Below are 25,647 nucleotides of genomic sequence, written 5' to 3'. Positions count from 1 at the left end.
ACGTCAAATATTTTATTTAACTCATTCATATAGAAATAATAGGAGGTCTGAAGCTGTTTCACACGTGATACTTCGATTCTTTAAGGAATCAGGGTGGGAGGGGTTTACTGGTACTCATGGGTCGGTCGAACAAGTGTCTTGTAAGCCGCTCCTTTCGTGGATGAGTTACATTTTCTTAAGATACTTCCAATGAATCTCTGTCTGGCATCTGATTTTCCTACTATTTGTATCGTGTGGACGTTCGAATGCAGGCCGCTCAATGCGATCACTCCTAGCTACGGTATGGTAGGTAGTTACTGTTTCTGGTTACTTGCCAACAACAGCATAATGGGACACCATGGATCCCTTCGCCTATTTACGCAAAGTACGTTCCGTTTATCTACGGTCAGGTTCAATATCCATCCAGTCGCTGAACCAATAGCAGACCCCCTGCAGACCTTCCTACGTCTCGCTGCAGCCCTTCTGGCGTCGCTACCTCAGTGTAAACAACACTGTAGACTCTGATTAGCCTCAAGGAGCTTCAAACGCTATTCACTAAGTCATTTATGCACGCGATAATTCGAAAGTCATGTCCTATTGGATAAATAGGATGAACCAGAACTCCAACAAACTTTTGGAGGTGGCAGTATGTACAAAAACAAAAACAAAAAATACCTTCAAAAGTATCCGGACACCTGGCTGACTAACAAGTTCGTGGTGCCCTCCACCGGTAATATTTGAATTCAGTATGCCTTGATGACAGCTTCCACTCCCTCAGACATGTGTTCAATCAGGTGCTGAAACGTTTCTTGGGGAATGGCAGTCCGTTCTTCACGGAGCGCTGCACTGAGGAGAAGTATCGATGTCGGTCGGTGAGGCCAGGCGCACAGTCGGCGTTCCAAAACATCCCCTCGGTGTTCTACAGGATTCAGGTCAGGACTCTGTGCAGGCCACTCCAACAGGGATGTTATTGTCGTGTAACCACTCCGACACAGGCCGTGCATTATGAACAGGTGCTCGATCGTTTTCAAAGATTCAGTCGCAATACCCGAGTTGCTTTTCAACAGTTGGAAGCAACAAGGTGCTTAAAACATCATTGTAGGCCTGGCCTGTGAGAGTGCCACGCAAAATAGGAACGGGTGTAAGACCCTTTCATGAAAAACACGACCACACCATAACACCACCGCCTCCGAATTTTGCTGTTGGCACTACACACACTGGCAGATGACGTTCAGCGGGCATTCGCCATATCAGCATCCTACCAGCGGATCGCCACATTGTGTACCATGATTCGTCAGTCCACAGAACGTTTTTCCACTGTTCAATCGTCCAGCGTTTCCGCTCCTTACACCAAGCAATGCTTATTTTGGCATTTACCAGCGTGATGTGTGGCTTATGAGCAGCCACTCGACCATGAAATCCAAATTTTCTCGCCTCCCGTCTAACTGTCATAGAGCTTGTAGTGGATCCTGATGTAGTTTGGAATTCCCGTGTGATGAAAGATGACTAACTGAAACCCTCAGCTGCCGACAGGTGTTGTTGATATACCTCGATGTCGACAGCTGAAAATGTGTGCCCCGACCGGGACTCGAACCCGGGATCTCCTGCTTACATGGCAGACGCTCTATCCATCTGAGCCGCCGAGGACACAGATGAATAGCGCGACTGCAGGGACTTATCCCGTGCTCGCTTCCCGTGAGACTCACATTCCCAACTGTCCACAATTCTACGTATGTATTGTACCTTATAGACATTTGCCCATCCACTCATTACTCGCGCACGCTTTGGCGATTCCCGTAAGAGTTTGGGCAACCTGTGCGCATTCGCACAGACGAAGGTCAATGGCTGGGTAGCCTTTAACTATATATATGAAGACAGTAACTGTTCTCGAAAGAAGCGTGCAAGGGATAAGTCCCTGCAGTCGCACTATTCATCTGTGTCCTCGGTGGTTCAGACGGATAGAGCGTCTACCATGTAAGCAGGAGATCCCGGGTTCGAGTCCCGGTCGGGGCACACATTTTCAGCTGTCCACATCGAGGTATATCAACAACACCTGTCGGCAGCTGAGGGTTTCAGTTAGTCATCATTTATTCTACGGAAAAGCTGCACGGTCATCAACAGTATTCTGTTCTTTCGAGAACAGTTACTGTCTTCATATATCCCGTGTGCTGGTCTGAATAGATGTCTGCCTATTCCACATTACGACCCTCTTCAACTGTCGGGGGTCTCTGCCAGTCAACAGACGAGGTCGGCCTGTACGCTTTTGTGCTGCCGGCCGGGGTGGCCGAGCGGTTCTCGGCGCTACAATCTGCAACCACGCGACCTCTACGGTCGCGGTTTCGAATCCTGCCTCGGGCATGAATGTCTGTGATGTTAATTAGGTTTAAGTAGTTATAAGGTCTAGGGGACTGATGACCTCAGATGTTAAGTCCCATTGTCCTCAGAGCCATTTGAACCATTTTGCTTTTGTGCTGTACGTGTCCCTTCACGTTTCAACTTCACTGTCATATCGGAAACAGTGGACCTAGGGATATTCAGGAGCGTAGAAATCTCGTGTACAGACGTATGACACACGTGACACCGAATCACCTGACCACGTTCGAAGTCCGTGAGTTCCGCGGAGCGCCCCATTCTGCTCCCTCACGATGGTATGGAGTACCTGGCAGTAGGTGGCAGCACAGTGCACCTAATATGAAGAACGTATGGTTTTTGGGGTGTCCGGATACTGTTGATCACATAGTGTAGCTTAACAACTGCAAGTCAGTTTCACAATACAGTAAGATTTTCAATTAAGTTATTACAGTCATTCTCCTCAGTCACGTTCCGCCTTCCAATTCCAAGTCGTTTTTATTTGAACAAATTCTAAATGTGTCTCAGTCAAAAATCTTGCATTTTCGCTTTCGAAACTGTAGTAGTGCAGAGAGCAGGAAAAAAAAGAAAAAAAAATGGTTCAAATGGCTCTGAGCACTAAGGGACTTAACATCTGAGGTCATCAGTCCCCTAGAACTTAGAACTACTTAAACCTAACTAACCTAAGGACATCACACACATCCATGCCCGAGGCAGGATTCGAACCTGCGACCGTAGCGGTCGCGCGGTTCCAGACTGAAGTGCCTAGAACCGCTCGGCCACATCGGCCGGCCAGAGAGCAGAACAGCGCATTACTCAAGACGATAGCAATACGAATTAAGAAATATAATTTACAGAGTTTTTGTGTTTTCGCACAGGGATCACTTTTGTACTTATTCAGTTTTACAGGACCTTAGTAAGATCGAGTAGATCTGAACGTACTTACCTCTTATTTGTCATTATCACGCACAGGTTTTCATTAGTTTGCGTTTATGGGTATTGCCTTCTTGCTAGTAGACAGACTGTTCAAAACTGTGTAGGGTAAATATACAGATATACGTAATTAGACACGCAGTCAGCACACCACTTGATATAACTGTTCTTCGTGAGACATAAAGATCACACCTTACTTTAGATGTAAACGCCGGCCGCGGTGGTCTAGCGGTTCTGGCGCTGCAGTCCGGAACCGCGGGACTGCTACGATCGCAGGTTCGAATCCTGCCTCGGGCATGGGTGTGTGTGATGTCCTTAGGTTAGTTAGGTTTAAGTAGTTCTAAGTTCTAGGGGACTTATGACCTAAGATGTTGAGTCCCATAGTGCTCAGAGCCATTTGAACCATTTTTTAGATGTAAACGTTACGGTGTCACAGGAGATTCCTAAGATTATTCTGAAAAATTGTCAACTGTTTTTGTGTATTTGCCTGGTCCTCCAGTAATCTGAATCATCCGATATAATAGCTTCACGCGAGCATAGGGTGGGAAATTGTCTTTGCTGTACCGGAGATCTTCACCAAAGCGTTCGGCAACCCTTCAGGCACCTCAGCGACGCGTGCAGCCTACACTGCCCCTGCACACATCAGCGTCGCGTACTAGCCCCGTCGCAGTAACAGACGGACACTGCACAGACACACAAACGTGGCCAGAAAATAGTGCCGCGAGTATTCCGTCGCCTTCCGCTATAGAGGTCGGCGCTAGAGCTGCACAGGTCAAGTCTTCCACTTTCGACAGTCTCTCCTAACCTCTGGGCGAGTGCTACACACCCCATCGTCTTAAGATGCTGTCGAAGTCCATCATAGGAACCGACGTCGGGTTTATACAGCACTCGTCGTTGTCTCCCTTGGTGCAGTCGGACTGTATGCAGGACAGACTTTTATGTTCCTGTGCTAATCTCCATCTACATCATACTCTGCAAGTCTCCTAATGGTGTGTGGCGGAGAGTACCACAGGGTACCACAACGTGATCCGTCCAACCCTGTTCCACTCGGGAATAGCGCGTGGGAAGAATGACTGTCGGTAAGCCTCTGTATTGGCTCTAATTTCTCGAATTTCCTCCTCGTGGAGATGTATGTTTCCTACTGAAAAGTGCTGTCCCGAAATTTCAATAGTAACTGTTACCGTGATGCCTAAGGTCTCTCTTGTAACGTCTGCCAGTGGAGATTGTTCAGCATCTCCGTAACGCTCTCCCGCCAGCTAAACGATGCCGTGACGAAACGCTCAGTTCTTCGTTCGATCTTCTCTATCTCCTCTATCAGTCCTGATAGGGGTCCCAGAGGGATGAACAGTACTCAAGAATCGGGCAAACAAGCGCCTTATAAGCCACTTCTTTCGTGGATGAGTTACATTTTCTTAAGATTCTTCCGATGAATCAGAGTCTGGTGTCTGTTTTTCCCACTACCTGTTTTATATGGTCACTGCATTTAAGGTCTGGTCTAGATAGTTAGGCCTAGATAGTTACGCCTAGATATTTTACGGCGGACGCTGTCTCCAGCTGTTTGTCATGAACAATGTAGCTGAACAGTAGTGCATTTCTTTTCCTACGTATGCGAAATATGCTACATTTATTTACGTTCATGGTCAACTGCCAGAGCCTGCACCATTCATCAATTCTCTGCAGGTTGTTCTGGAAGTCCTGACTATCTTCTAGCTTTGATACTTTGGTATAGACATGTGCATCATCTGCGAATAGCCTTAAAGGGCATCCGACGCTTTCTACTAGATTATTTATATATATTGTAAAAAGCAACGTTCCCATCACATTTTCCTGTGGTACTCCGGATATTACCTTTACATTTGTCGATTTTGTTCCGTTAAGAGCGAGGTGTTGAATTCTCTCTGCAAGAAAGTCTGGAACCCAATCGCAAGTCCGCTCCGATACTCCGTAAGCTCGTATTTCTTCATTAAACGGCAATGCCGGACGGTGTCAAATTGTAAGTAGGCTGTTTAGGTTTTTATGTTGGTAACGCCACGTAGCGCTCTGTATGAAAATCACTGACTGTGCTGTGTGCAGTATGTCGCTCGTTGGCATTGTTGGAATATTTGCTATTGTAGTGTTGGGCAGTTCGATGTGAACAGCGCGTAGCGTTGCGCAGTTGGAGGTGAGCCGCCAGCAGTGGTGGATGTGGAGAGAGAGATGGCGGAGTTTTGAGAGCGGACGATCTGGGCGTGTGTCCGTCAGAAAAAGGAAATTTGTAAGACTGGATGTCATGAACTGATACATATATTATGACTTTTGAACACTATTAAGGTAAATACATTGTTTGTTCTCTATTAAAATCTTTCATTTGCTAACTATGCCTATCAGTAGTTAGTGCCTTCAGTAGTTTGAATCTTTTATTTAGGTGGCAGTATTGGCGCTCGCTGTATTGCAGTAGTTCGAGTAACGAAGATTTTTGTGACGTAAGTGATTCATGAAAGGTATAGGTTATTGTTAGTCAGGGCCATTCTTTTGTGGGGATTATTGAAAGTCAGATTGCGTTGCGCTAAAAACATTGTGTGTCAGTTTAGTGTTGATCAGAATAAGTAAAGAGGGAACTGTCTGATTGCGTTTGAAAATCAAATAACGTAGAGGTTTATCAGCACAGTCATTAATAATTTTTCAAAGGAGACGTTTCAAAATGTCTTTCTGAAATCAAGAAACACGGTATCAACTTGAACGCCATTGTCTGAGTTTCGCAGGATCTCTGTTTGCGGAAACCATGTTGATTTTTATAGAGATGTTCACTTTCCAAATACGTCATAATTGTAGAGCATAAAATATGTTCCATAAGTCTACAATAGATTGACGTCAATGATATAGGTCTACAATTGTGTTGATCTGTCTTACGGCCTTTCTTAAAAACAGGAATGACTGGCGTTTTTTTCCAGTCGTTAGACATATTTCTATAGCTCAAGTGAAGCACGATAACTTACTGCTAGGAGGGGAGCAAGTTCTTTCACATAACAGTATTCGGGATAGCTTCACCCGACTTAGAACATTTTCCATACCAACGTATTTGTCTAAGAAGATCTTGACTGTGTTACTTTGTCAGATTGTGTTCATTACCATACTGTCAAGTTTTGTAAGGTGGCATGGTCTCCAGACCTTCATTTCTTACATATTCCGACCTCATCATCGTATTCTGCGTATCAAGACGTTTCATTTGAGACTAAACTCGATAGGGTAGAGTCAATTTTACATATTTCCATTTAATCGATATGCAAATCCAATAAATAAATCGCAAGTGTGCACCGCGATTAAAAAGTCGAGGCTGGCGTATAAAAACATTCAAGACACGACGCCCACAGGAGTTTTTGTTCGGCGGAGGCAACCAGCCCGCTGGAAAGTCCGTAGGAGGGTGAGTTAGCACGAAGCTGCGCCAGCCGGCCGTCTGCCAAGGGACCAAAACAGTCTTCGCCAGAGAAAAGGGATAATAGCCCGCATGTTCACCTTAAATGCTAAACCCACTGTATAGTTTGGGAGAGCCCCGGCATACGCATTTTTTTGACAGACCTAGTTCGCAGTTTCAGAGTTCTCACAAGTGGACAGTAAACGCCTAATGCAGATGCTATACATTTCTGGATTGGTCGGCTTAGCCATTCCCCATTTGTAAGAGTAATGCTGATTGGTGGACTATTTCTGACGCAATGAACCGGAGGAATGAAGGGATGATATGCCCTTTCGCTTTTTGCTCTGAGGGAAGTCGTTCCGGTGATATTCTTTTAGCGGGAACAGGTAGCGAGTGCGATTGCGCTCGTGTGTGTATGCAGAGAGCGAGGAACAAAGTCTCTACTCAGTACTGCTCTGAGAGAGCACCTCTGTCGCTAATGAATCGCGATTAAGCGTTTGTTCACTGTATTGACCACAATACTTAATGTGCGGTGTGAACATAAAAGGTAACCTCCCATTCCGAAAAGAACCCGGAAATTTGTGTATCACTTTATAAACAAAAGTTTCACTTGATTTTCTTAAATTTTGCAATAAATAATATTTTCCGTTCGTTTAATGTTTTTCTTGCACTAACTTTCAATACTCCACACCCAAGTATCCCACTCGTTACATAAGAAAATAGAATATTTTTGTGTCTTTTCCTTACAGCGGACGACTCCAGAAGATATTTACTGCTGAAAGTTTTTCTGGCATTTCTTTTTGGTGCGTTAGGAGCGTCTGCCTGACTTCTGTAGTAGTGTGGGATGGAAATTGCTTCTTGCAGGAGCCAAAGTGTACTTGTCAGATCAATCCGTTGTGCAGCTCGTCAGCATAACACCCACATACTGATAGTCTTCATACCTGTAAGAAAATGCAATTGCGATTTTGTTGTTATTGGGGAAACAGACGTTCCTTTCCTTGCTCAATGAACTTTTGTAAATTTTGATCACTAATTTTGCTGTGTCGGCGTGAGTGACATACCAGCCAGATTTCGAATTCTAGAGTCGCTTAGTGACCGCTGCACCGTAGTCGAGCAAAATACAGAGTATGGGTACATTTGTCCAGCACACCAATGCGGCTGGAGTTCGGCATATGGTTGAGATAGGGCGGGCTGTTACCTCACCTGGAAGAGCTCGCCGAACAAGATGACGGCGCCGCCGCCCTCCAGCGGCTCGCCGTGCTCGCTGATGACGGTGCACAGCTCCAGCATCTCCTTGTGCACCTGCGATGACGCCTTCTTGCCTCGCAGCTCCGTCTTGGACCCAGCCTTCGGCCTGTGGACAGCACATTCGTCTTAAGGAAAAGTACGATACCTCTTGTCCCTGGTTACTGGCAGGTCATCTAGACTAGTACTCCGTGAGCAAATACCTTACAGCGAAATAGGACATTGTTCCACAGTCGTTTTAATGAACATCAAGTCACTTGTTACTGGCTGTTCGTCTATATTAAGAGCACATTAGCATACACTGATGAATCAAAACATTATGACAACCTCCTTAATAGCTTGTTGTTCCTTATTGGAACGAAACACATCACTTATTCCGCTTATGAGGGTGTAAGGTGGCAGAATAAGTGGTCAGATTCGCACCTTACATGAGACCATTAGAAATCGTAATGAGAAGGTGAAGATGACACCTAACGTAAATCTACAGTTACGAGAGTATTTGCCTATCAATTACAGTCAATCGACAGTAATTAACACACCATTCCTATACAATGAATGTCTTTGAGCAGAAGGTAGAAAGTATCGAAAAGCCAGCTCCACAACGGCTTAGCGAAGCTGTGCTGCAGGAGTTACGCAGGAAACCACTTAAAGGGGTGGCAGAAAGGAGGGCAGCGACCCCAGGCCAGGTGATTCAAGCTGGAGGACCGCCTGCAGCGAGGGCATCGGTACAAGGGCAGAGAAGAAGCTTTAGAAAACTGCGTTTCGAAATTACAATGGGATACGAACAAAAGCAACTGACGCATTTTCGTCCAGCGAGTGTGACACACAGAAAGGTCAATGTACTTTAGGCGTCTAGAATGGGCACAAAACGTCCGATTGGCGGATACACACTAGGAAGGAGAAAAATACTGAAGTTTCGACGCAGTTTGGTGGAAGGGACGTTGCGATTTGTAGAGGGTGTTTCTACAAAATAAGAGGAACACTCCTATTGGTCGAAAAAAGTCGTGACGTGTAAAGGGAACCCAAGTGGAGGGAGGCCGTTCTGCCATGAGTAGGACAAGAGAGAAATTTTTCGAGGAGACTCTTCTCTGAACTGGCGTCAAGTGCAGAACGGAGCGCATAATGCTCCGTACGAGGTAGAGAAGAAATTTGTGTGGACTCTGCACTCCAGCTAAAATTAGCTGTAGCAATGTTTAGCTCCAACTGTGGAGAAACGAACCAGCCAAATTAGTTAATTGTTCTTCGAGAACTGAGAGGGCACTATAATATGCTCGCTGCTCCAACCAAGCGCGTGTATATCGCCACATAATAAGACTAGGGCTGAGTACATGTTTTCTCGCATAACGAGAAACACAGGGAAAATTTCTGCTGGAAGGTTCAGCAAACGCCAGATTAGTTTTATAGGAATTTCAGTGGGAGAGAGCGGCCTTGCAGACAGCAGCACATTGCAGCTTAAGGTAAATACTGTGTGCAGAGGCATAAACTTTGTTGGTTCACCAGCTTGCATCCACTATAAACTCGAGTGGCCTTGGGTAATCTTGTTCTCAAATTTGTCACTTGACTAGCCATCCACCGTAGACTTGATCCTAAATAGTACCGAACTCTGAACCGGAATTGGACGATTTTCGTAACACTGACCAACATCGTAATGTATGTGTAGGAGCAATTTTGTAAAGAAACTTCCAATGAAACTTTCATAATATTGTGCTTAGGATTAATGTTGTTTCAGAGAGTTAATATCTAACATTGTTGTGTATAAACTTATTTCACTTTTTGATATTGGCAAGATGCATTATCGATTGCGCTGTTTTTATGTTGGCGAGTTGAAAACTGTGCGAAAAGCTGTAATTTGGTGAGAAATATTGCGCCATTAAACTTGTCATTTCACCTCACACAGTTGTTCTCAATTCAAGAATAAGCAAAAACATAAGCCCTGCACCTTTACAAGGGATCCGACAGTTTGTTGGTAGGCTTGTGGGAGATACGTGCCATTAGATGCATATGCACAGGTCATGTAATTCGCATAAATACTGGGCCGCTGCTTTGTGTACGCAGTGGTGGCGCCTGACAGCGACCAAGGCTGATTCCATACGCTTCACAGGAATCGAATTTTGAGTGCACTATAACGCTCTCAAAACAACTGTAGTACGTTTCTGGCTTTGAGACGCAGATAATTACACTCCTGAAAGATGATATCGCCGTCGGGGAAGGCATCAAGCGTGAAAGGATGCACATGGTTTGCAGTTGTCAGCGTGGCTTTGGTTACCACGACAAGTTCCATGGAAGCGCAGAAGAATGTCTTCCATAGGCCAACACTGCTCCCACCTACCTATGTCAGTGGTGGGGTGCAACTTTAGAACAGCCATGCACCTTGGTGACAGGGTTCATGGAGACGACCAGCGACGTAGTGTAACAAAAACGTGATTAACCCGAAGAGGCGACTCGTTTCCATTGATCAACGGTCGAATACTGATGGTCCCGTGCCCCCTGCAAACGTAATTGACGATGTCGTCGGGCCAACATGTTGACATGTGACCATGTAGGGCTCCACGTTTGGTTATGTACGATGAACACTATGCTCCAAAACCCTTGTGCATGCACGAGTGTTGTGCTATTTCGGCAGCGATAGCACAGTTCAGCGTCTGTCCTACTTTACAGACCCCCCCGTTCTGTGAAGAGTTGTTTACGTTCAACCATTTAGCGCCAAGTGGTAGTCTTACTGTGCTTCTACAGCTTTCCGTAGATGATGATGGTTTGGTTTGTGGGGCGCTCAACTGAACGGTTATCAGCGCCCGTACAAATTCCCAACCTTTGCTCAGACCACTCTCGTCACTTTCATGAATGATGATGAAGTGATGAGGACAACACAAACACCCAGTCATCTCGAGGCAGGTGAAAATCCCTGACCCCGCTGGGAATCGAACCCGGGACCCCGTGCTCGAGAAGCGAGAACGCGACCGCGAGACCACGAGCTGCGGGCGACTTTCCGTAGGTGCTCACGACAGTAGCGCGTGAACATTCGACCAGCTTCCCCGTTTTCGTGATACTCGTTCACAGGTTCTGCGTAATAATAATCTGCCCTCTATCCCAGGCCATATCTTCGCTAGGTTGGTCCCAAGTCCATGTCTGCTCCGCTTACATACTATCGTTACCGCGTCACGTGCCCACAGGCCATCAGGTGGCATCCAATATCGGGGTGGGCAGTGGTCATAATATTTTGTCTTATCAGTGTATACTTTGCAATGAACCTCGGCATTACGCCAACTCGATTTGGTGCAGAACGCGATACACCATGTTGCTGGCAAATTCCTTCCAATAAGACTATGTCAGTAAACACCTTCCAACAAAACTGTAAATTGTCTCACACTGGCTCGAGTGAAGAACACGATCCGTCAAGTCACTAGGTACTAGCTGCTCATCTACACTCCTGGAAATTGAAATAAGAACACCGTGAATTCATTGTCCCAGGAAGGGGAAACTTTATTGACACATTCCTGGGGTCAGATACATCACATGATCACACTGACAGAACCACAGGCACATAGACACAGGCAACAGAGCATGCACAATGTCGGCACTAGTACAGTGTATATCCACCTTTCGCAGCAAAGCAGGCTGCTATTCTCCCATGGAGACGATCGTAGAGATGCTGGATGTAGTCCTGTGGAACGGCTTGCCATGCCATTTCCACCTGGCGCCTCACTTGGACCAGCGTTCGTGCTGGACGTGCAGACCGCGTGAGACGACGCTTCATCCAGTCCCAAACATGCTCAATGGGGGACAGATCCGGAGATCTTGCTGGCCAGGGTAGTTGACTTACACCTTCTAGAGCACGTTGGGTGGCACGGATACATGCGGACGTGCATTGTCCTGTTGGAACAGCAAGTTCCCTTGCCGGTCTAGGAATGGTAGAACGATGGGTTCGATGACGGTTTGGATGTACCGTGCACTATTCAGTGTCCCCTCGACGATCACCAGTGGTGTACGGCCAGTGTAGGAGATCGCTCCCCACACCATGATGCCAGGTGTTGGCCCTGTGTGCCTCGGTCGTATGCAGTCCTGATTGTGGCGCTCACCTGCACGGCGCCAAACACGCATACGACCATCATTGGCACCGAGGCAGAAGCGACTCTCATCGCTGAAGACGACACGTCTCCATTCGTCCCTCCATTCACGCCTGTCGCGACACCACTGGAGGCGGGCTGCACGATGTTGGGGCGTGAGCGGAAGACGGCCTAACGGTGAGCGGGACCGCAGCCCAGCTTCATGGAGACGGTTGCGAATGGTCCTCGCCGATACCCCAGGAGCAACAGTGTCCCTAATTTGCTGGGAAGTGGCGGTGCGGTCCCCTACGGCACTGCGTAGGATCCTACGGTCTTGGCGTGCATCCGTGCGTCGCTGCGGTCCGGTCCAAGGTCGACGGGCACGTGCACCTTCCGCCGACCACTGGCGACAACATCGATGTACTGTGGAGACCTCACGCCCCACGTGTTGAGCAATTCGGCGGTACGTCCACCCGGCCTCCCGCATGCCCACTATACGCCCTCGCTCAAAGTCCGTCAACTGCACATACGGTTCACGTCCACGCTGTCGCGGCATGCTACCAGTGTTAAAGACTGCGATGGAGCTCCGTATGTCACGGCAAACTGGCTGACACTGACGGCGGCGGTGCACAAATGCTGCGCAGCTAGCGCCATTCGACGGCCAACACCGCGATTCCTGGTGTGTCCGCTGTGTCGTGTGTGTAATCATTGCTTGTACAGCCCTCTCCCAGTGTCCGGAGCAAGTATGGTGGGTCTGACACACCGGTGTCAATGTGTTCTTTTTTCCATTTCCAGGAGTGTATATTAAGACCATATGAGTATATACTTTGCAATGCAACTGGCACCCGTTTTAGTGAAGAGCACGATCCGTCAAATCACTTGTTACCAGCAGGTGATCTATTATAAGAACACATGAATATAGCGACTAGATTCTTTTAGTACTGTGCTTGCGTTTTTGTGCTGTTTATTTCTGCTGTGGGCTTCAGTCCAAAGACCAGTTAGATGGAGTTCTCCACGGCAGTCTATCCTGTGCAAGCAAATCAGAAATGGTTCAAATGGATCTGAGCACTATGGGACTTAACATCTGAGGTCATCAGTCCCCTAGAACTTAGAACTACTGAAAACTAACTCACCTAAGGACATCACACACATCCATGCCCGAGGCAGGATTCGAACCTGCGACTGTAGCCCTGTGCAAGCCTCTTCATCTCTGTATAACTAGTGAAACCTATATTCAGTTAAACCACCTTACTGAATTCAGTCCTTTGTCCCCCCCCCCCTTCCTTCTGTTGTCAGATTGACCATTCCGTGATGCCTCAGGGAGTGTCCTATGACCCGAGCAGTTCTTTTCGTAAAACTGAGCCATAAACTTAATTTTTTTCCCCAATTCGATTCGGTTTCTCTTCATTAGTTACTCTATCTACCCATCCAGTCTTCGGGATTCTTTTGGAGCACCATATTCCAAAAACTTCTATTCTCCTGTTCTCTGAACTGTTTACTGTCTATTTTTCGCTTCTGTACAGTGGTACATTCCATACAAACACATTCAGAAAACTTTTCCTAACATCTAAATCTGTATTCGATATTAACGGTTTTCTCTGTTTGTGAAATGCTGTTCTTGCTACTTTTGCCTTTCAGAAAATAACAAGACGACCCTATGCGCCATTTATGTCAATACCCTTAGCTAGTTAGTTGTTTATTCATCCACAGCTGATATATGAAAGTATGATACACGTCTGCTTAGTTGAGAAAACGAAGCAAAATAAAAAAGGACAGGTGTGATCAGGACTCGTGTAGCGAGGGTTCAGTACACACTTAAGTATATAGGTACTTCATCCATTCCGAGAACAGTGAATTTCGACGACTTTTGGGTGTTATCCATATCGGTACTGGTAAGATATCAAAATATGCAACGTAAATGGAGGTATCTTTTGATTGCGTTTCCGTAGACGAATAAATTACTTATACATCCAATTGAGTGTAGACTTTATTAAGTGAGATACATTTAAACTTGATACATCTCCTTGTTCCTGATAAATAGTGCTTTTAACAGACGAACACGAAGACATACGAAAAACATATGACAAAAAAGGTTTTTTGGGTGGTACAATAAAAAACTAAAAATTTTCGGATTTTTTTTTCCTTTACTTGTGAAAGCCCGCTGCTTGCCAGATTTCATGATTCTAGGTAAACGCGAAGTGTTCCGCAAGTTCTGATGAATGAGTTTGCGAGGATCAAATTACGAGGGTTGGAACTTAAGTATTGGTAACTATTTATTCATAACCGATACAAAAGAGTTACATGTTTGCACCTCTTACTGTCCTTCAAAGTGTTTGGGTTGGGTTGTTTGGGGAAGGAGACCAGACAGCGAGGTCATCGGTTTCATCGGATTAGGGAAGGTTGGTGGAGGAAGTCGGCCGTGCCCTTTCACAGGAACCATTCCTGCATTTGCCTGGAGCGAGTTAGGGAAATCACGAAAAACCTAAATCAGGATGGCCGGACGCGGGACTGAACCGTCGTCCTTCAAAGTAGTCACCAGCGTTGTGTAGAACCCGTTCCCAGTGATGTGGAAGGCGTAGCAGAGCCTGTTCTGTTGATGGTGCGAATGGAGCGGTCTACTGCCTGTCGAATCTCTGGAACAGTTCCGAAGCGAACGCCACGAAGTGGTTCCTTCATCTTCGTAGTCAAATCAAAGTCACAAGGACTCAAGTCCGGGGAGTACGGTGGATGGTACAGTACTTCCCCACTCTCATGGACCGAACAGAGCAGCCGTAGCTTGCGCTGTATGCGCCCGCGCATAGCCGTGCAAAATGACGGGTGGGTCGCGCAGAAAGTGTCACAGATTCTTTCGCAAAGCAGGTCGCAGGTGATGCTCCAAAAACGAACAGTAATACCGTGCATTGACAGTCTGCCGTGGGGGAACGTAATGCGTCAGGATAACAGCATCACAGTCGTAAACGAGAATCACCACAACTTTCACCATACTGGGGCTCTGACGCACTTTCGACTTTCGCGGCGACCCATAATGACGCCTTCCGTTGGACTGGCGTTTCAGTTTTGGCTCGTACGGTGTGGCCCACGCCTCATCCAGTGTTACGATACGGCGCGGGAAAGCCTCTCCGTCGCGCTCGTAGCGCTCCAAGTGCGTCTGAGCAAAGTCGTAACGGATCCATTTCTGCATTTCCGTCAAGTCATGCGGAACCCATCGTGATGCAATTTTTTGCATGGTCCTCCAGGATGCGAAGCACAGTCGTACGCGCTAATCCGGTTTTGTGGACGAGGTCACGAATCGTGTGGCGTCGATCACTGTCCACTAACGCGGCAACAGCACGCACTTCTTCTTCGGAGACGCTGGGACGACCTGCCCGATGCATGTCTGCCGCAGTTTGCCGACCTTCGCTTGAGGCATTTACCTAACGTGCCACGGTTCTGCACGGCAATGCCGATTCCCCGCACGCCTCTCGAAGACCTCGATGACGCTGTCGTGCTGCACGACTTCTAGCACATTCAATATTGGTCCAACTCGGTTGTTCCTGTTTCGAGAACACGGTGACACCGATACGTCAGACCGCTCGCCCACAAGTGACTGTGTCTCCCTCGATTGTGCGCACGCCGGTGACGTGGGACGGGCGAGTCCATTTGCTCGGAGGTGAGGTAGGTATGTCAACTAGAGATGGGCAAAACTGTTCTGTTCAGAGATCGGATCAGAACTGTTCACTCCCTGAAATGAATTAGCTCTTTTTCATGACTCACCACTCATTTACAATAGAAAATAAATGGAAGGCACATTGCCCTTTAAACTTGGTTTATTCCAGTACTATACCTGTATTTTGATCTTATTTGATCCTATTTTGAAGTAACACAGATAATGAGTAAGAATTTTGTATTGTTTATTGAAATTTCCACGATATGACAAAGTTTTTGATTATTGATTTATTTTGCACTATCGTGGTTTTTTGGGTGATCGGAAAATGTTGTAACTTGAGATTTACATTAACAATATATTTGGCTATAATGTATTAAAATTTCATTAACCTCGTACAAATACATCGCAAGCCATATATTTTTAAAGTGAACGTTTCCTTCCGAAGACGCCTAAAAACGCAAAATCCGTACCAGAATAAGAAAAAAATATGTAAATTTGACTGTAAAACGAAAGTGCTGCATATAGCCTTACGCAGAATAAAACAAGGAAAATATTGGTGTATCACATTTTGCGATACGTTTATCGGTTCGCTCATAATTAAAGCATAAATTCGAGTGTCCATAATAAAAATCCTATAGTAAGAGGAGTCGTCAGGAACCTAATCTGATGAGTTTAAACAAATAAAAATAAAATAAAAACAAATGATGTATACATAACATAATAATGTAATATACATAGTGGTATTACTACGAAGAACAATATCCAGTAGAGACGAACTCCGATGCAGAGGCGCTGAGTCGAGCAGGTCGAGCCGCGAGCTGTATTGCTGCGTGAGCCGAGACCGCAGAGACCAGAGTGACACCTGAGTTGCTTTGCTCAACGCTCTGGCTAGAGTCGAGAACGGTGGGGTGAGCGTCGAGCGGGCAAGTTCCGAGGGTGGGGGGAGCGGTGAACGGCCACCACTCACCCACTCCGAGACAAATCGTATGTTCCCTTGCGAGCAGGTTGTTGCAAGTAGTTCCTATGTTATCCCCTAGGTGGCTCTCTGTCCTGTTGCTCGCATCAACTGCCCAGAGGGCAGGAAGTGCGACTGAAACGCCGACAGAGTGCGATGCGAAGTTAAGCTGTGCCAGACACTGCACGCGGCAGACGACGCACAGAGACGGCACGGCATATGTGAAACACAAAATCCAATGGGGCACTGCACAATGCAGGCAGCCAAGGTAGAAGCAGGGCAGAGGCCGGCGCCGGCTGTGTTGTGTGGCGTGCACTGTGCTCTGACCAGCAGAGGCGCTGCTGATATGCTCCGTCTCTCTCTCTCTCTCTCTCTCTCTCTCTCTCTCTCTCTCTCTGCCGTGGGAAACGTTTGGAGCTACCATTCTTTTTTTCTGAATCACTAATTGTTCACTCCTTTGAAAGATTCAACTCTATGAATCAGTTCAAGAGTGGATCCCCCATCTCTAATGCCAACAACGTGTGCTATCAGCGACAACAGTAGATTCCATTGCATAGTGTCTCCACAGCAGTGTTGCCACTATTTAAGTTCCAACCTATGTATGTGACATGAATGGCCATGTCTTTCGATTGCATTGACTTGGAAATTTGCATTTATTAGAGTGTCAAGACAACGTTGCTGAGAAAAAAAGGTTTTTAACAGTCAACAGTCAGACAGAGCGACAGACGGACAACAAAGTGATCTCGTAAGGGTTCCGTTTTCACGTACTGAGGCACGGAACTCTAACCACAAACGCATGCATACAGTAATGCCATCCTGTAAAAAATTATTTTGCACTATTCATTTGATCACATCACTGGTCACTGACCACACAACACTACAGTCTACACTACACGCTACGCACTTCACTGCACACTACACTCTACAGTACAGTACACTCTACACTACACACATACACACACACACACACACACACACACACACACACACACACACACACACACACACACACACACACACAAACATTCTTTCAGTCGACAATACGTTGGCGCTTCTGCAGATCTATCAGATCATTCCGTCATAAAAAGCTAAAGCAGCACTTCACACCAGTGAATGACGTGATGAGCTCCAGAAAATGGAAAGAGGTGTTATCCATCATACATCCTCGGGGATAGGATTTCACAGAATTGATTAAACTATGACAGCTCACTGTAGAATGTTGTTGTTGCTCTGTTCTTCAGTCCTGAGACTGGTTTGATGCAGCTCTCCATGCTACTCTATCCTGTGCAAGCTTTTTCATCTCCCATTACCTACTGCAGCCTACATCCTTCTGAATCTGCTTAGTGTATTCATCTCTTGGTCTCCCTCTACGATTTTTACCCTCCACGCTACTTTCCAGTATTAAATTGATAATCCCTTGATGCCTCAGGACATGTCCTACCAACTGATTCCTTCTTCTGGTCAAGTTGTGCCACAAGCTCCTCTTCTCCCCAATTCTATTCAATACCTCCTCATTAGTTATGTGATCTACCCATCTGATGTTCAGCATTCTTCTGTAACACCACATTTCGAAAGCTTCTATTCTCTTCTTGTCTAAACTATTTATCGTCTGTGTTTCACTTCCATACATGGCTACACTCCTTACAAATACTTTCAGAAGCGACTTCCTGACACTTAAATCTATACTCGATGTTAACAAATTTCTCTTCTTCAAACGCTTTCCTTGCCATTGCCAGTCTACATTTTATATCCTCTCTACTTCGACCATCATCAGTTATTTTCCTCCCCAAATAGCAAAACTCCTTTACTACTTTAAGTGTCTCATTTCCTAATCTAATTCCCTCAGCATCACCTGACTTAATTCGACTACATTCCATTATCCTCGTTTTGCATTTGTTGATGTTCATCTCCTCCTTTCAAGACACTATTTATTCCGTTCAACTGCTCTTCCAAGTCCTTTGCTGTCTCTGACAGAATTACAATGTCATCGGCGAACCTCAACGTTTTTATTTCTTCTCCATGGACACATATCTACGAGAAAAGTTTCGGCCATTCTAGTGATCTCGATACGTTATTCCGTCTAACATTTGTTCGAGAAAAGTCGCGAATATTCTGCTGTTTTCTTGTACAAAGAACCTTCGATACGGAGCGTTATAAATACGGTCTATTCGCCGAATGGAAAGCTAGTTCACGTTTTGAAGCAGAAATATTAAGACTGAAGAATGAAGAAGTAAAAAGTCCTAGTCGTGGCAAGTGCAAGTGTGAAGATTAGTCAAGAGTGAGAGTGATCAGTTGATTGTGAAGTATTAACAATCGTAACTCATAGCAATTTCTCGGTAAAAATATTGTTACGAAACTCGTAACAATATCTTTACTAATAACGTAAAATTGTTTCCCATACCTAAACTGGGAAACTATTAATGCGTGTATCTCCCAGTAATAGTGACGAATGACATGAAAGAACGTTTTGCTGAAGAACATATTTGTCATTTAAAATTCAACATACAGTGTTATTACAAATGATTGAAGCGATTTCACAGCTCTACAATAACTTTATTATTTGAGATATTTTCACAATGCTTTGCACACACGTACAAAAACTCAAAAAGTTTTTTTAGGCATTCACAAATGTTCGATATGTGCCCCTTTAGTGATTCGGCAGACATCAAGCTGATAATCAAGTTCCTCCCACACTCGGCACAGCATGTCCCCATTAATGAGTTCGAAAGCATCGTTGATGGGAGCTCGCAGTTCTGGCACGTTTCTCGGTAGAGGAGGTTTAAACACTGAATCTTTCACATAACTCCACAGAAAGAAATCGCATGGGGTTAAGTCAGGAGAGCGTGGAGGCCGTGACAGGAATTGCTGATCGTGATCTCCACCACGACCGATCCATCGGTCTTCCAATCTCCTGTTTAAGAAATGCCGAACATCATGATGGAAGTGCGGTGGAGCACCATCCTGTTGAAAGATGAAGTCGGCGCTGTCGGTCTCCAGTTGTGGCATGAGCTAATTTTCCAGCATGTCCAGATACACGTCTCCTGTAACGTTTTTTTCGCAGAAGAAAAAGGGACCGTAAACTTTAAACCGTGAGATTGCACAAAACACGTTAACTTTTGCTGAATTGCAAATTTGCTGCACGAATGCGTGAGGATCCTCTACCGCCCAGATTCGCACATTGTGTCTGTTCACTTCACCATCAAGAAAAAATGTTGCTTCGTCACTGAAAACAAGTTTCGCACTGAACGCATCCTCTTCCATGAGCTGTTGCAACCGCGCCGAAAATTCAAAGCGTTTGACTTTGTCATCGGGTGTCAGGGCTTGTAGCAATTGTAAACGGTAAGGCTTCTGCTTTAGCCTTTTCCGTAAGATTTTCCAAACCGTCGGCTGTGGTACGTTTAGCTCCCTGCTCGCTTTATTCGTCGACTTGCGCGGGCTACGCGTGAAACTTGGCCGCACGCGTTCAACCGTTTCTTCGCTCACTGCAGGCCGACCCGTTGATTTCCCCTTACAGAGGCATCCAGAAGCTTTAAACTGCGCATACCATCGCCGAATGGAGTTAGCAGTTGATGGATCTTTCTTGAACTTCGTCCTGGAGTGTCGTTGCACTGTTGTGACTGACTGATGTGAGTGCATTTCAAGCACGACATACGCTTTCTCGGCTCCTGTCGCCATTTTGTCTCACTGCGCTCTCGAGCGCTCTGGCGGCAGAAACCTGAAGTGCGGCTTCAGCCGAACAAAACTTTATGAGTTTTTCTACGTATCTGTAATGTGTCGTGACCATATGTCAATGAATGGAGCTACAGTGAATTTATGAAATCGCTTCAATCATTTGTAATATCACTGTACTTTTGCCCTGACAGCTACTGAAACATGACGGTAATGATGTCGCACATAAATTGAATCAGTGCTTAACTGAACTGCTGTTCTTTGAAGAAGAGTCACTAGAAAGGGACTAACGGGAGAGGTTCTCCAATACAAGCAAACTAGCATAAACGTCTTTAATGATCGTGATTATGTTATGCAAGCTCTGTCTTTTTGTCCTAGATCTGACTATCCTACTTAGCGCACGCTGTACAAAATATATGCTTGACAACTGCATCTGTTGCTACAGTAGAAAAAAGTTTGTCAACATTGCGGCGTACAAAGACGTGACCGAGGTCGACAGTGAACGAGGATCGACTTAATGTCTTAGCTCTGACATTGATTCTCCTATTGACGTATGTAATTAACCAATTTGCTAGGTATTATTCGTTGGTCCAGTGAACTGCAATGAACTGCTGATACATGGGAGTAGGTTCTTTCACACAGTGGTGGATACAGAATAACCTCAAGGAGGGGGCGCTTAAGGTATCTTCAGGTATCTTCACTTTTACCGTAATAAAAACTAATCAAGTCACATGCAAAGTTTAAGAAAGTTATATTGAAACTGATTAAACACGTACAGAAGACGATGCCATCTTGTAAAAGAGTTAAAACTGTGGTTCTCTTCCTTAAATGATAATGCACGACCGCATGTTGCAGGTCCTGTACGGACCTTTCTGGATGCAGAAAATGTTCGACTGCTGTCCTGGACGGCACATTCTCCAGATCTCTCACCAACTGAAAACGTCTGGTCAATGGTGGCCGAGCAACTGGCTCGTCACAATACGCCAGTCACTACTCTCGATGAACTGTGGTAGCGTGTTGAAGCTGCATGGGCAGCTGTACCTGTACACGTCATCCGAGCTCTGTTTGACTCAATGCCCAGGCGTATCAAGGCCGTTATTACGGCCAGAGGTGGTTGTTCTGGGTACTGACTTCTCAGGATCTATGCACCCAAATTGCGTGAAAATGTAATCACATGTCAGTTCTAGTATAATACATTTGTCCAATGAATGCCCGTTTATCATCTGCATTTCTTCTTGGTGTAGCAATTTTAATGGCCAGCACGCCTGCGTTGGTTACAATACTGGTGTCATCTGCAAAAAGAATTAATTCAGCTTCTTGTATATTAGACGCATTTTCCTTTACATATACAGGTAGACCTCGAGACACACGCATTCGTTATCCGTGGTTTCGTATATACGTGATTTTAGTTTTTAAACCCGGTGGTGCCATCTGTTAACAGTACGCGGAAGCAGTAAATACATTAGCACATCTCACCCCGCGTCTTGTGTCGTACTTGTCCTGATGTGAATTGTCAGTTCAGATATTAGAGCTTCGGTCTTGCACTTTATAGGGTCTGTCGCAAAACGTCGGGTAAAAGTAAAGGAAGTGAGCCTGTTCTACATCTACATCTACATGACTACTCTGCAATTCACATTTAAGTGCTTGGCAGAGGGTTCATCGAACCACAATCATACTCTCTACCATTCCACTCCCGAACAGCGCGCGGGATAAACGAACACCTAAACCTTTCTGTTCGAGCTCGGATTTATCTTATTTTATTTTGAAGATTATTCCTACCTATGTAGGTTGGGCTCAACAAAATATTTTCACATTCGGAAGAGAAAGTTGGTGACTGAAATTTCGTAAATAGATCTCGCCGCGACGAAAAACGTCTTTGCTTTAATGACTTCCATCCCAACTCGCGTATCGTATCTGCCACACTCTCTCCCCTATTACGTGATAATACAAAACGAGCTGCCCTTTTTTGCACCCTTCCGATGTCCTCCGTCAATCCCACCTGGTAAGGATTCCACACCGCGCAGCAATGTTCTAACAGAGGACGAACGAGTGTAGTGTAAGCTGTCTCTTTAGTGGACTCGTTGCATCTTCTAAGTGTCCTGCCAATGAAACGCAACCTTTGGCTCGCCTTCCCCACAATATTATCTATGTGGTCTTCCCAACTGAAGTTGTTCGTAATTTTAACACCCAGGCACTTAGTTGAATTGACAGCCTTGAGAATTTTACTATTTATCGAGTAATCGAATTCCAACGGATTTCTTTTGGAACTCGTGTGGGTCACCTCACACTTTTCGTTATTTAGCGTCAACTGCTACCTGCCACACCATACAGCAATCTTTTCTAAATCGCTTTGCAACTGACTGCTCTTCGGATGACCTTACTAGACGGTAAATTACAGCATCATCTGCGAACAACCTAAGAGAACTGCTCAGATTGTCACCCAGGTAATTTATATAGATCAGGAACAGCAGAGGTCCCAGGACGCTTCCCTGGGGAACACCTGATATCACCTCAGTTTTACTCGTCGATTTGCCGTCTATTACTACCAACTGCGACCTTCCTGACAGGAAATCACGAATCCATTCGCACAACTGATGATACCCCACAGCCCGCAGCTTGATTAGAAGTCGCTTGTGAGGAACGGTGTCAAAAGCTTTCCGGAAATCTAGAAATACGGAATCAACTTGAGATCCCCTGTCGATAGTGGCCATTACTTCGTGCGAATAAAGAGCTAGCTGCGTTGCACAAGAACGATGTTTTCTGAAACCGTGCTGATTATGTATCAATAGATCGTTCCCTTCGAGGTGATTCATAATGTTTGAATACAGTATATGCTCCAAAACCCTAGTGCAAACCGACGTCAATGATATAGGTCTGTAGTTCGATGGATTACTCCTACTACCCTTCTTAAACACTGGTGCGACCTGCGCAATTTTCCAATCTGTAGGTACAGATCTATCGGTGAGCGAGCGGTTGGATATGATTGCTAAGTAGGGAGCTATTGTATCAGCGTAATCTGAAAGCAACCTAATCGGTATACAATCTGGACCTGAAGACTTGCCCGTATCAAGCGATTTGACTTGCTTCGCAACCCCTAAGGTATCTACTTCTAAGAAACTCATGCTAGCAGCTGTTCGTGTTTCAAATTCTGGAATATTCCATTCGTCTTCCCTGGTGAAGGAATTTCGGAAAACTGCGCTCAGTAACTCCGCTTTAGCGGCACAGTCGTCGGTAACAGTACCATCGGCACTGCACAGCTAAGGTATTGACTGCGTCTTGCCACTTGAGTACTTTACATACGACCAGAATTTCTTCGGATTTTCTACCAAATTTCGAGACAATGTTTCGTTGTGGAACGTATTAAAGGCGTCTCGCATTGAAGTCCGTGCCAAATTTTGCGTGTCTGTAAATTTTAGCCAATCTTCGGGATTTCGCGTTCTTCTGAACTTCGCATGCTTTTTCCGTTGCCTCTGTTGAAGGAAAGAAGCGTGTATGAAGGCCGTTTTCGTTAGAAACAATGAGAGAAAATTTGGATCGCTATGAGAAAGGTATTGTTGATGTTCACCGGACTTTGGGACTTAACAATTAGTGAGTACTCTGTGGCAACGCACAATCAATTTAAAAACTGTAGACTTTTCAGTTAACCGTGTCTAGAGTGACCAAATCTTGCACGGATGCAATGTAAAGATTGAAGGAACAAAAGCTAAGCCACTGAATTGAGCACCGCAACCAACAGCGGATGCCTGTTTCTGCAGCTGCTTCTGAAGCTAAAGGCAAGGGCTTGTAGGCAGATTTAATGAAAGAAGACGACGTTCCAGTTTCAAATGGTCCAAATGGCTCTGAGTACTATGGGACTCAACATCTGAGGTCATCAGTCCCCTAGAACTTAGAACTACTTCAACATAACTAACCCAAGGACATCACACACATCCATGCCTGAGGCAGGATTCGAACCTGTGACCGTAGCAGGCGCGCGGTTCCAGACTGTAGCGCCTAGAACCGCTCGGCCACTCCGGCCGTCACATTATCTAGTGCAATAATATCAAAAAGGGGTATTTAAACAACACTTATAATTGTAAAATTTTCAAATGTGTGTGAAATCTTATGGGACTTAACTGCTAAGGTCATCAGCCCCTAAGTTTATGCACTACGAAACCTAAATGATCCTAAGGACAAACACACACACACACACACACACACACACACACACACACACACACATGCCCGAGGGAGGACTCGAACCTCCGCCGGGACCAGCCGCACAGTCCATGACCGCAGCGCCTTAGACCGCTCGGTTAATCCCGCGCGGCTATAATTGTAAAAATAGGTATTATATAACTTAAATTAAAAATTTCACTTCGTTTGTGGTGTCATTCTCGCGTTAAACATGAGGGTCTCATAGACCTCACCTCATAGAATACGTTGCGGAAAAGTCACTTCATAGTTTAAGGGTCAAAATAACGACTTAAACAAATTGTGGAAGAAAATGGCTATACTGCGAAACAGGTGTTCGACCTTGATGAAATGAGAATATTTGGAAATGGAGTCCTAGCTGCAGGTTCATACAGTTCGAAACCTGGATTTAAGACCGATACACCCTTCTTTTCGGAGGAAATGCTGTAGGAGATTGCCAGTTAAAACCCCTTATGATCTACCACTAAAAAATTCTAGGGCACTAAAAGGATTGTGACAAGAGCAGGTTGGGTGTTCGTTGGAAGTGGGATAATGATTTCAGTGTCTTATTAGGTGTATTAGGTGTTTCAGTGTTAATTTTTTAGGTGTATAAATTTTCCATTAAAATGTTTTTCAGAAAGATGATAATGGTAATTTGTAGTTACAGTGCTAAGGAACTCTGCTATTTAAATTTAATATGTGTGTAAACGAGAACCTGACCCATATTTTACGTACAAAAAGACTCTCTTTTTACGCTAGTTCGGCACGTGCTGCTATTCCATGGAACGTAATTGTCAGGTATAACGAGATTTACTTGTATGAGGAACAATACTGGACCTAAGGTTGAGCCCTGGGGAACCAGATATGTGATTTCTCCCCCATCACAATAATACCCTGATGCTACATTGGACGAATTGCTGAGTACAAATTCTTGCATTCTTTTGGTTAGATATGACGTTAGCTGCTACTTGGTTAATCCATCACCCCCTTAAGAGGTCAGTCTGGGAGAATATTGCAGTAATAATGATGATGGCAATGCTGTTGCGGTCAAATGTTGTTGTTGTTATAGTTCTTGTTTTCGTCTTCAGTGCTGAGACTTGTTTGATGCAGCTCTCCATGCTACTCCATCCCGTGCAAGCTTCTTCATCTTCAAGTATCTACTGCAGCCTACATCCTTCTGAATCTGCTTAGTGTATTCATCTCTTGGTTCCCTCTACGATTTTTACCCTCCACGCTGCCCTCCAGTACTAAATTGGTGATCCCT

At 45.3% G+C, this 25,647-nt stretch overlaps 1 protein-coding gene across 1 annotated transcript in view; it reads right to left on the bottom strand.

The window, feature by feature from the left end:
• The window catches only part of LOC126108515 (actin-binding Rho-activating protein-like), a 191,484-nt gene that overhangs the window by 69,168 nt on the left and 96,669 nt on the right, over nt 1-25,647 (bottom strand). The window contains exon 3 of the mRNA XM_049913784.1: nt 7,856-8,006. Within this exon, the coding sequence (XP_049769741.1) occupies nt 7,856-8,006 (151 nt within the window). The remainder of the gene's footprint in view (nt 1-7,855; nt 8,007-25,647) is intronic.

This window comes from Schistocerca cancellata, chromosome 11 (genome assembly GCF_023864275.1).
Source record: "Schistocerca cancellata isolate TAMUIC-IGC-003103 chromosome 11, iqSchCanc2.1, whole genome shotgun sequence".
Taxonomy (NCBI): domain Eukaryota; kingdom Metazoa; phylum Arthropoda; class Insecta; order Orthoptera; family Acrididae; genus Schistocerca; species Schistocerca cancellata.
This window is presented reverse-complemented; position numbering and strand designations above follow the sequence as displayed.